Here is a 12,594-nt window from a genome sequence, read left to right on the forward strand (position 1 = left end):
CAAGAGGCACCCTGGCAGGAAGGAGTGTTTCACCTCTCGCCCCAGCCTCTTCCTCTCACAGAACAAGAGGCACCCTGGCAGGAAGGATTGTTTCACCTGTCCTCCCAGCCTCTTCCTCTCACAGAACAAGAGGCCCCCTGGCAGGAAGGATTGTTTCACCTGTCCTCCCAGCCTCTTCCTCTCACAGAACAAGAGGCCCCCTGGCAGGAAGGATTGTTTCAACTGTCCTCCCAGCCTCTTCCTCTCACAGAACAAGAGGCACCCTGGCAGGAAGGATTGTTTCACCTCTCCCCCCAGCCTCTTCCTCTCACAGAACAAGAGACTCAATTACCTTCAGCTGAAGCATTTTAAGGACCGGAATGAAGTGTCCCTGTTTTCAAAAGGAAGAGCGCATGTTTTAGATTCCAGGCAGGAGTGAGGCCTGGAAATGGGAGACCCCCTTCCCAGGACTCCAGGGCTCCCCTGGGGGTAGTGACCCACAGATTGAAGACCTCTGCTCTAGGGGGAGGTGATGAGGGGCCCAGGATCTCTGTGCTCATGTCCAAGGGATGGTTGGAATCTAGTGGCAGCTCTGGTGGTCTCTGTGCACGTGTAGACATTTCTCACTGAGGGTCTCTGCTGGAGGAAGGGAGACCTCCAGGAGATGGCAGAAAAATAGGAGGGGGCCCCAGTGCCTGAGGAGGCAGCAGGCGAGGGGGAGACACTAGCCCCACTAGCCCCGGGGCCAGGTTGGCCTCTGAAGGCCCCAATCCCTGTGCACCTGGTTAAAGCTTCACACATTGAGGTATCAATGCCTGGCCAGTGGTGGCTCCTCGGCTAAGGCGGAGGAGCGCTGCCCCACTGCATTTTTCGCAGTGGAAAAAGGAAAATGAAAATGAAACTAACCCTACATTATTATCATTTTATTTTCCCTTTGTCATGCAGCTTTGGGGCAGGGCAGGTCTCGGCTGTCATCACAGTCAGCAAGGGGAGGAATGGTGGGCACTTAAGTGAGCATGACAGTGTGTCCCTTGTATGTTTTCACCCCAGTGACCCCTCTCTCTTTCTGTCTCTCTCTTTCTCCCTCTCTACCTCTCTCTCCCCCCCCCTCTCTCTCCCCCTCTCTATCTGTCTCTATCTCACTCTCTCTGCCTCTCTCTCTCTCTCTCTCTCTCTCTCTCTCTCTCTCTCCCCCTCTCTCTCTCCCCCTCCCCCTCTCTCTGTCTCTATCTCGCTCTCTCTGCTTCTCTCTCTCTCTCTCTCTCTCTCTCTCTCTCTCTGCCTCTCTCTCTCTCCCCCTCTCTCTGTCCCCCTCTCTCTGTCTCTATCTCTCTCTCTCTCTCTGCCTCTCGGTCTCTTTCTCTCACTCTCTCTCTCTCTGTTCCTCTCTCTCTCTTTGTCTCTATCTCTCCTCCTCTCTCCCTATCTCCCCCTCTCTATCCCCTCTCTCTCTCTATTCTCCTCTCTCTGTGCCTCTCTCTCTCCCCCCTCTCTCCCTCTCTCTGCCTCTCCCTCTCTTTCACTCTCTCTGCCTCTCTTTCTGCCTCTCTCTCTCCCCCTCTCTCTGCCTCTCTCTCTTGCTCTCCCTCTCTCTCCCTCCCTTCCTCCCTCTCTCTCTCTCCCTCTGCCTCTCTCTCTTTGCCTCTCTCTCTCCCTCCCCCTCTCTCCCCTTCCCTCTCTCTCTCTCTCTCTCTCTCTCCCACCCTCCCTCCCTCTCTCTCTCTCGCTCTCCCGCTCTCTCTCTCTCTCTCTCTCTCTCACTCTCTCTCTCTCTATCTCTCTCTCTCTCTCTGTCTGCCTTGCTCTCTCTCTCTCTCCCTCTCTCACTCTCTCTCTCGCTCTGTATCTCTCTCCCTAATCTCCTCTCTCTCTCCCTCCCTCTATATCTCCCTCCCTCCCCCCTCTCTCTCCCTCTCTCTCCCTCTCTCGCTCTCCCTCTCTCTCTGTCTGCCCCTCTCTCTCTGTCTCTCTCTCTCTCTCGCTCCCCCTCTGCCTCTCTCTCCCTCTCTCTATCTCTCTCTCCCTCCCTCTCTCTCTCTCTCTCTCTCTCCCTCCCTCTCTCTGCCTCTCTCTCTCTCTCTCTTTCCCTATTCTCCTCTCTCGCTCTCCCTGCCTCTCTCTCTGTCTCTCTTTCTCTGCCTCTCTCTCTTCTCCTCTCTCTCTCTCTCGCTCACCTCTCTCTCTCTCTCCCTCTCTCTCTCTCTCTCTCTCTCTCTCTCTCGCCCTCTCTCTCTCTCCCTATTCTCTTCTCTCTCTCTCTTTGTTTGCCTCTCTCTGTGTCTGCCTCTCTCACTCTCTCTGCCTCTCTCTCTGTCTCTCTCTCTCCCTCTCTCTCTTCTCCTCTCTCTCTTTCTCTCTCTCTCTGTCTCTCCCTATTCTCCTCTCTCTCTCTCCCTCTCCAGGGGCCATTTGTGCACATCGCGAGCATCTGTGCTGCGGTTCTCAGCAAGTTCATGTCGGTTTTCTGCGGTGTGTACCAGGTAAGTGTGGGGCTCGGATCTCGGGGTCCATGCTGACAGGTGTGGGGGTCTCAATCCGTGTGCCCAGCATCCTAACATGGAATCCAGAGGGTCTGCTATTTAGGAGTGAACCCATGGGGATGAAATCCTGTTTAATCCCTGGCTGCCTGGCTTCTGGGCTCTGTTGCTTGTAATGCGCACACTGCAAATTACATCATCTTGGTCCTTGAGCCAGCTCCGCGTGAGACAGGTCTCCTGGCCAGCTTGCCCCCAGTCCTATACCCTCTGCTGCCTGTCTACCTCCTGCCCTCTGTATGTGCCTCCTCTGCTCACTTCCTGCTCTGTTTTTCCTTTCTGCTCATTAATCTGACCTCTCTTTTGCCTTTTCTGCTTGCTTTTGTATCCTCTGGTTTGCCTTTCTGCTTGTTTTTCTGCCCTCCATTTAGCATTTTCCGCTCATTTTTTCTGCCCTGTGATTTGCTCCCTTCAGCTTTGTTTTGCCTTTCTGCTCGTTTTTCTGCCTGCTGTTTGTCCTTTTCTGTTCATTGTCATGCTCTCTGTTCTGCCTTTTTGACTTATTTTTCTGCCCTCTGTTTTGCCTTTCTGCTCATTTTTCTACCTGCTTTCTGGCCTTTCTGCTAGCTTTTCTGGCCTCTGTCTTGCCTTTCTGCTTATTTTTCTGCCTGCTGTTTTGCCTTTTCAATTCATTTTCTGCTCTCTGTTCTGCCTTTTCTGCTTGTTTTTCTGGCCTCTGTTTTTCCTTTTCTGCTCTCTGTTTTGCCTTTCCTGCTCATTCTTCTGCCTTCTGTATTGCCTTTTCTGCTCGTTTTTCTGCCCGCTGTTTTGCCTTTTCTGTTCATTCTTCTGCTCTGTGTTCTGCCTTTCCTTCTCATTTTTCTGCCCTCCTACCACCACCCAGCTCTCCGTCCTCCCTCCAGGACATACTTAATGGAGGCCGCAGCACCACCCCATTGAGCATGCCCTCGTGCCAGCTCCCTCTGCGACGGTCGCCTGTCCAGCTTGCCCGAAGGCCACAACCCTCTGCTGCCTGTCTTCCTGCTGCCCTCTGTTTGTGCCTCCTCTGCTCATTTTCTGCTCTCTGTTCTACCTTTTCTGCTCATTTTTCTGCCTTCTATCTTTGCTTTTCTTCTTGCTTTTCTGTCTTCTGATTTGTCCTCTTCTACTCTGTATTGCCTGTTCTGTTTTTTTTCTGCCCTCTGTTTTGCTTTTCTGCTTGTTTTTCTGCCCTCCATTTTGCATTTCCGCTCGTTTTTTTCTTCCATTTGTCTTGCCCTCTTCTGCTCTGTTTTGCCTTTTCCGCTTGCTTTTCTCCCCTCTATTTTGCCTTTTCTGCTCTTTGTTCTGCAATTTCTGCTCATTGCTCTGCCCTCTGTTTTGCCTTTCTGCTCATTTTTCTGTCTTCTGTGTTGCCTTTCTGCTCGTTTTTCGTCCTGCTGTTTGTCCTTTCTGCTCATTTTGCTGCTCTCTTTTCTGCCTTTACTTCTCGTTTTTCTGCCTGCTGTTTTGCCTTTTCTGTTCATTTTCTGCTCTCTGTTCTGCCATTTCTGCTAGTTTTCCTGCCTTGTTTTGCCTTTCTGCTCATTTTTCTGCCTGCTGTTTGTCCTTTCTGCTGTTTTTTCTGCCTTTTCTGCCCTCTGTTTTGCCTTTTTCGGTTTTTTTTCTGCCTTCTGTTTGCCTGCCCTCTGGTTTGCCTTTTCTGCAAATTTTTGTGCCTGCTGTTTGTCCTTTTCTGCATGTTTCTTCTCTCTTTTCTGCCCTCTGTTTTGCCTTTTCTGCTAGTTTTTCTGCCCTGTTTAGCCTTTCCTGCTCGTTTTTCTGCCTGCTGTTTTACCTTTTTCTGTTCATTTTTCTGCTTTCTGTTCTGCCTTTTCTGCTAGTTTCCTGCCCTCTGTTTTTTGCCTTTTCTGCTGGTCTCTGCCCTTTACTTTGCCTTTATCTGCTTGTTTCTTTCCTGTTCCCGCTATTTCCCTGTTCCCACCACCCAGCACCCTCCCTCCAGGACCTACTTGAAGGAGGCCGCAGCACCACCCCATTGAGCAGGTCCTCATGCCAGCTCCCCCAGCGACAGTTCTCCTGTCCAGCTTGCCCGCAGTCAGCAGCCTCTGCTGCCTGTCTACCTGCTGCCCTCTGTTTGTGCCTCCTCTGCTTGTTTTTCTGCCCTCTGTTTTGCCTTTCTGCTTGTTATTCTGTCCTGTTTTGCCTTTTCTGCTCGTTTTTTTCTGCCTGCTGTTTTGCCTTTTCTGTTAATTTTCTGCCTGCAGTTTTGCCTTTTCTGTTTGTTTTTCTGCTCTCTGTTTTGCCTTTCTGCTTGTTATTCTGTCCTGTTTTGCCTTTTTCTGTTCGTTTTTTCTGCCTGCTGTTTTGCCTTTTCTGTTAATTTTCTGCTCTCTGTTCTGCCTTTTCTGCCCTTTACTTTGCCTTTATCTGCTCATTTCTTTCCTTTTCCTGCTGTTTCCCTCTTCGCGCCACCCAGCGCACTCCCTCCAGGAGCTACCTAATGGCCTCCCCATTAAGCAGGTCCTCATGCCAGCTCCCCCAGCGACAGTTCTCCTTTCCAGCTTGCCTGCAGTCCGCCACCCTCTGCTGCTTGTCTACCTGCTGCCTTCTGGTTGTGCCTCCTATGCTTGTTTTTCTGCTCTATGATCTGCCTTTTCTGCTTGTTTCTCTACTCTCGTTTCTCTGAGGGAGATGTTGCACCAACAGCACCCAGATAACCCTAGGGGTGATAGTACTGCATTATGCAAAGGCTGATTGATTATGTATTAAGACTGCCATTATCTAGGCTTACACATAGCTATGGTGCTTCTAGGTGCATAGAGTGGGCTCATGCTGCTTGAGGACTGCCTGCCTGCCTGCATGCAAAGCCAGGCCCCACCATGCCTGACAAGGCCTTGTGCAGCTTGCACTGCTTGGTGAAACATACAGGGGCCAGCTTAGCTGCATGGCTGGCTGCGCCCAGTGACTGCCTGTCCACTGGCTCCATCTTGGTGCCTGCTCACAGTGACTTGTTTAATGACTGCTTCCTTATGTTGGCTGCCTGTGCCTAGCTGATGTACTGGTGAGGGGTATGTATTGTATTGTATTTATTGCTTATTGAGCGCAGCTGTCACCCAAAGGGTATCCTGGCGCTGAGACCTAACCATGCATCTATTAAACAGCTACATTACTCTGGGGAACAAGTAAGTTTTAAGGCTCTTTTTAAAAGTGAGCAGATCAGGACAGCTCCTTAATGCTAAGGGGAGAGTGTTCCACAGCGTGGCAGCCGCAAAACTAAAAGCGCGACCACCCATTCTCGTTCTATTAATTTTAGGGACTTTTAGCAAGAACGCCGAAGATGATCTTAAAGGTCTGGCTGCCTGATACCAGAGGAAGAGAGTCTGAAGAGGTATTGGTCCCAGTCCATGCAGGGCCCTAAAAACAAGGCAGAGAGCCTTAAACGCAATTCTCTGCTGGACTGGGAGCCAGTGTAAATCGGCCAAAGCTGCCGATGAAGAGGCGGACCGTGGTCGAGACAAGGCCAGTTTAGCGGCCATATTCTGTATCCTTTGTAGCTTTAGGACCAGAGTCTTCGGGGCACCCAGAAGTAGTGCGTTGCAGTAGTCAATCCTGCTAAGAATGGAACTACGCACTACCTCAGCTCTGGAGCCCCGTGGGAGAAGTGGCAAGATTTTCCGTAGAGCACGGAGCAAACCCATACATGTTGCTGCCGTTTTGTTTACGGAGGCATCGAGCTGCAAATTGGGTTCGAATAGAACTCCCAGGTTGCGAGCTGAATCTTCCGCCTCCACCGAGCCCGGGATGGACACTGGCCAAAAATCGGCCGGTAGTGTACGGGGAGTTCGGTCCAAGGAGCAGTAGAGTACCTCCGTTTTTGACCCGTTGAATTGCAACGCATTGGCTCGCAGCCATGCTGCTGTGGCTGCCATACAACGGTGAAAGGCATCCCTTGAAATGGACTCAGAACCCTCAAATGAAAAGATCAACTGAGTATCATCGGCATAGTTGACAACAGATATGCCGAATGACTTTATCAGTGCTATCAAGGGACGGAGATATATATTAAATAGGATCGGGCTAATTGCCGATCCTTGAGGGACTCCCTGTTTCACCCGCCTAGTGGCTGATCGAAAAGGTGGTAGTGACACGGCTTGTTGTCGGTTGTCCAAATAGGACGTGAGCCAGTCTAGGGCCAGACCGCACACTCCCGCACTCCGAAGACGGCCAAGTAGTACTTCATGGTCCACCGTGTCGAACGCGGCCGACATGTCAAGTAGCACCAAAAATGCAGACTTGCCCTTGTCGACTCGCGTTCGCAGATCGTCCAACACGGTGACCAAGGCCGTCTCGGTGCCGTGCGCTGGCCTGAAGCCAAATTGTGCAGCATCCAGACACAGAATTGTTTCTAGGAAGTTGGATAAGGCTCTTGTGACCCATCTCTCGAGGATTTTTATCGCAAATGGTAATAGCGAAATTGGCCTGTAATTAGCCGCGCAGAGAGGGTCCAGAGAAGCCTTTTTCAACAGAGGTGTTACAATAGCCAACTTCCAGCTGTCTGGGACTGACGCTGTGGTCAATGATTGACAGCAGATGGAGTGCAACGGCGGGAAAAGCTCCTCTTGAAAAGCCTTCCAGATCTTATGAGGCATTGGATCCAGCGGTGATCCTGACGATACACTGCTTGCCAGGATAACAAATTCCTCTAACGAGGGAACGGGAAAGCTGGACAACTGAGGCATACCTTCCTTGTTAGGTGCCCAATTGGAGTCCAGGTTGTCAGACGGGTCCAAAGGAGAGACTGCGGGTGTTGCAGATTGTTCAGAATTTTTGAGTCCAGTCAGAATAGTCCTGATTTCCTCCTCATAGTGAACCACCCGGTGCAGAGACAACATAAGATACTGCTCCAAGTGCCTGCCTTGCATTAGAGACCGCCTGTGCAGATAGTGACAAATGTCCAGTAGGGAACCCTTTGCTGTAGATACTGCTTGTGGTCACTCTGTAGGCACAACCTTTCTGCCGAGACAGGTCAGCTAAGTTCACCCTCTCACCTGCACCATTGGACACCATCTCCATTCATGAAACAGATGTGCCAACCTCTGGGCAAAGGAACGGGAAGCAACAATTGCAGACTCCTGGGCAACACAGAAGGAACTGAGACCCTTATGTGCTTCTTCGCAGACAGACCTATGTGTGACGGACACAAGAGGGTCATGGATGGATCTATGTGTGATGGACACAGGAGAGTCATGGATGGACCTATTTGTGACGGACACAGGAGTGTCATGGATGGACCTATGTGTGATGGACACAAGAGAGTCCCGGATGGACCTATGTGTGACAGACACCAGAGAGTCATGGATGGATCTATGTGTGACGGGCACAAGAGGGTCATGGATGGACCTATGTGTGATGGAAACAGGAGAGTCATGGATGGACCAATGTGTGACAGACACAGGAGTGTCATGGATGTACCTATGTGTGATGGACAGAGGAGAGTCACGGATGGGCCTATGTGTGACGGACACAGGAGAGTCACGGATAGAGCTATATGTGATGGACACAGGAGAGTCATGGATGGATCTATGTGTGATTAACACAGGAAAGTCACGGATGGACCTGTCTGTGAGAAACACAGGAGAGTCCCAGATGGATCTATCGGTGATGGACACGGATGGATCTATGTGTGACAGACACAGGAGAGTCACAGATGGATCTATGTGTGACAGGCACAAGAGGGTCATGGATGGATCTATGTGTGACAGACACAGGAGAGCCATGGATGGATGTATGTGTGATGGACACAGGAGAGTCACAGATGGACCTATGTGTGACGGACAGAGGAGAGTCACGGATAGACCTATGTGTGATGGACACAGGAGAGTCACAGATGGATCTATGTGTGACAGACAAAGGAGAGTCATAGATGGATATATGTGTGACGGACACAGGAGAGTCACGGATGTATGTATGTGTGACGGACACAGGAGAGTCACGGATGGATCTATGTGTGACGGACACAGGAGAGTCACGGATGGATCTATGTGTGATGGACAGAGGAGAGTCACGGATAGACCTATGTGTGATGGACACAGGAGAGTCACAGATGGATCTATGTGTGACGGACAAAGGAGAGTCATGGATGGATCTGTGTGTGACGGACACAGGAGAGTCACGGATGTATGTATGTGTGATGGACACAGGAGAGTCACGGATGGATCTATGTGTGACGGACACAGGAGAGTCACGGATGGATCTATGTGTGACGGACACAGGAGAGTCATGGATGGATCTATGTAAGACGGACACAGGAGAGTCACGGATGGACCTATGCGCGACGGACAGCGGAGAGTCACGGATGGATCTATGTGTGACAGACACAAGAGAGTCACGGATGCATCTATGTGTGATGGACACAGGAGAGTCACAGATGGGCCTATGTGTGACAGACACAGGAGAGTCATGGATAGATCTATGTGTAATGGACACAGGAGAGTCACGGATGGGCCTATGTGTGATGGACACAGGAGAGTCACGGATGGGCCTATGTGTGACAGACACAGGAGAGTCACAGGTGGATCTATGTGTGATGGACAAAGGAGAGTCACGGATGGGCCTATGTGTGATGGACACAGGAGAGTCACGGATGGGCCTATGTGTGACAGACACAGGAGAGTCATGGATGGACCAATGTGTGACAGACACAGGAGTGTCATGGATGTACCTATGTGTGATGGACAGAGGAGAGTCACGGATGGGCCTATGTGTGATGGACACAGGAGAGTCACGGATGGGCCTATGTGTGACAGACACAGGAGAGTCACAGGTGGATCTATGTGTGATGGACACAGGACAGTCACGGATGGACCTATGTGTGATGGACACAGGAGAGTCACGGATGGGCCTATGTGTGACGGACACAGGACAGTCACGGATGGACCTATGTGTGATGGACATAGGAGAGTCACGGATAGACCTATGTGTGACGGACACAGGAGAGTCACGGATAGATCTATGTGTGACGGACACAGGAGAGCATGGTAGAGACTGAGATATGGGGTCTTTGGATGAGGGGAAAAGCCGGCTACAGACTGTGCCTGATGCCTTCACTGTCCTGACTGCCTGGTGTCACATTAATGACTGTCCCCCTGTAGAGAAAACTTCTATGCAGGTCTAGAGTGGTTCTAATGAGGGCTTTGGCTGAGCTAGGTGTGCCTGTCTACAGCACACTTCTCTGAAGAGCACGTTTATACACAGATGACCTTATAGATAGAAAATGTTTTTCAATAGAGACTGTAAAAGTGCCTTACTGTGCAGTTTACCTGTGACTCTACCCATCTCTACCTGTGAACAATGCTTGCCAGAGACAGAAAGAGGCTGCCTGCATATGAGTAACACTCTGTTTTTATATGCTCTATAGTCTCTGGTTTTCTCCCCTCAGAGGGCACTTTATTTACAGGGGCATTCCTCTTTAGAGTCCACATCATGGGGGGCACTCACCTGGTTTTAGAAACTGCACCTATGTGTAGCTCTGGTCACTCATGATGTTGACTTGTTGCCAGAGACGGTACCTCTGTGGATGCCACCCACATGAAACCATTTATTTCCTCTGTAGAGTAAGTCATTCCTTAGTGACCCCCCGTTAGCAGGCATCACATTGGGAGAGAGTAACTCCCTGCACAGTGTGGCAAACCTAGGCCTGTCTTCTACGTAGGTACTGATTCGGTGTAGAGAACACGCTATTGCAGAGCCTTGTCATGTACTGCGGAGGCCCTTCTGGGGGCCCCGCATATCCCATGGTGTATGTGGATCGTACCTCGGTGAGGATCGACTGCCCAAGGGTAACAAGTGTCCAGCCTAGACTGACCCTCTGTAGACACACCACCTCACTGTAGAGTGACTCTGTCTGCATAAGTGGATCCTCCTTCAACTCATCGTGCGTGCACCAGAGACCTCTGTCTCAGTGACCTTGAAGATACAGACCATCCCTCTGTAGCAGTGACCTTGAAGATACAGACCATCCCTCTGTAGCAGTGATCTTGAAGATACAGACAAACCCTCTGTAGCAGTGACCTTGAAGATACAGACCAACCCTTTGGAGCAGTGACCTTGAAGATACAGACCAACCCTCTGTCTCAGTGACCTTGAAGATACAGATCATCCCTCTGTCTCAGTGACCTTGAAGATACAGACCAACCCTCTGTCTCAGTGACCTTGAAGATACAGACCAACCCTCTGTAGCGTTGGCCTTGAAGATACAGACCAACCATCTGTAGCAGTGCCCTTGAAGATACAGACCAACCCTCTGTCTCAGTGACCTTGAAGATACAGACCAACCCTCTGTCTCAGTGACCTTGAAGATACAGACCATCCCTCTGTAGCAGTGACCTTGAAGATACAGACCATCCCTCTGTAGCAGTGATCTTGAAGATACAGACAAACCCTCTGTAGCAGTGACCTTGAAGATACAGACCAACCCTCTGTCTCAGTGATCTTGAAGATACAGACCAACCCTCTGTCTCAGTGACCTTGAAGACACAGACCAATCCTTTGGAGCAGTGACCTTGAAGATACAGACCATCCCTCTGTCTCAGTGACCTTGAAGATACAGACCAACCCTCTGTAGCGTTGGCCTTGAAGATACAGACCAACCCTCTGTAGCAGTGCCCTTGAAGATACAGACCAACCCTCTGTCTCAGTGACCTTGAAGATACAGACCAACCCTCTGTAGCGTTGGCCTTGAAGATACAGACCAACCCTCTGTAGCAGTGCCCTTGAAGATACAGACCAACCCTCTGTAGCGTTGGCCTTGTGTGTGCAAACTCTCCATTCCAGCCGCGGCCTCATGTTCACAATGACCCTATGCACGCTTCTAAGTTTTAACAGATGGAATTGTGCACAAGTCTCCAGGTGAAGGATATCCCGACTATGGTTCTCCATACTGGGCACACTCATTTTAGGAGATGGGATAGATTGACTGAGCGCTAGCCATCAGAGAGTGGTGGAGCACAACTCACAAATGTTACCTTACCCTAAGATGTGCATTTTACACACATCCTTGAATGTCACTCTTTTGGAGATTGGCAGCCAGTGAAGCTGTGGTAGATTCTTGGATATGATGTCAAACTTCCTTCTATTTATGAGAGGGCCCTTTACCCACTGAGATGATTAGAACCTTTTGCAAGCACTGGAAACTTTCTTGGAGGTCCAGGGGCGTAACACAGGCCCCCGCATCCCCCGCGGTACGGGGGGGCCTCCCAGCTGCAGGGGGCCCCCTCAGCACAGCAATCGGGTCTGAGCGCTCCGGATAAAATCCACAGCAGGGGCCCCTCTGAGTACATTGCAGGGGGGCCCCTTAAACTTTCGTTACACCACTGTGGAGGTCCTAAATAAACAGAATCCTGAAAGCCAATGTGGGGCGGAATATTGGCACTGCCTGTCATCACCCAGTGTGCAAAACACGGGAATGGGCAATCTTAAGAAGCGTTGATAGCAAAAACAAGGGTTTGTAGAAGAAACAAGTGTCCATAGAGGTAGCCAACCGATGCTCAAGATAGAGTTCAGGATCAAGCATTGCTCCTGTGTTTGGTACAACTATCACAAGTTAGGGTTGCAGCTGCCACAAAGATCTCCCCATCTGCAGAGTTTTAGATGGATTCATTTTCAAGTCTATCTCCATCGTGGAGCGGGCCACCTCAAGCCCCAAAAGTAGATCTTGAGAGCTTCCTGCGAGTATCCTGCCCCTTGGAAATCTACGGAGTGTTGTTTGTTTACATCTTTGCATTGGCATTGTATCTCTGTAGCAGTCCGGCTCGCAATAGACAATACAGATGAAAAAGAAGCGAAGGCAGAATGTACCCTGGCGGAATGCCCTAGGGTGGAGCCTTCGCCCAGGAGCATCTCCTGTGAAGCGGATCTTTTGTAGAAGATTCTTTCTTGTAGAGTTGACCTTGTGTATGTAGACTCACCCTTATAGAGACGACCATGTGTGCATACACTGACCTCCTATTGAGCTGATAGTGCATAGAATGATCCCCTATAGAATTGACATTGTAAGTATACACCGATCCCTATGGAGTGGGTTTTAGATATTTACGCTGTTCGTTTGTAGAATTTACCTCATATATATATATTTATCCCC

At 50.3% G+C, this 12,594-nt stretch overlaps 1 protein-coding gene across 5 annotated transcripts in view; it reads left to right on the top strand.

The window, feature by feature from the left end:
• The window catches only part of CLCN1 (chloride voltage-gated channel 1), a 1,161,279-nt gene that overhangs the window by 859,778 nt on the left and 288,907 nt on the right, over positions 1-12,594 (top strand). For all 5 annotated transcript variants that reach the window (XM_085620355.1, XM_085620357.1, XM_085620356.1 and 2 more), the window contains exon 6: positions 2,382-2,459. In XM_085620355.1, coding sequence (XP_085476481.1) covers positions 2,382-2,459 — 78 coding nt within the window. The remainder of the gene's footprint in view (positions 1-2,381; positions 2,460-12,594) is intronic.

The sequence above is a fragment of the Triturus cristatus genome, chromosome 7, assembly GCF_964204655.1.
Source record: "Triturus cristatus chromosome 7, aTriCri1.1, whole genome shotgun sequence".
NCBI lineage: Eukaryota > Metazoa > Chordata > Amphibia > Caudata > Salamandridae > Triturus > Triturus cristatus.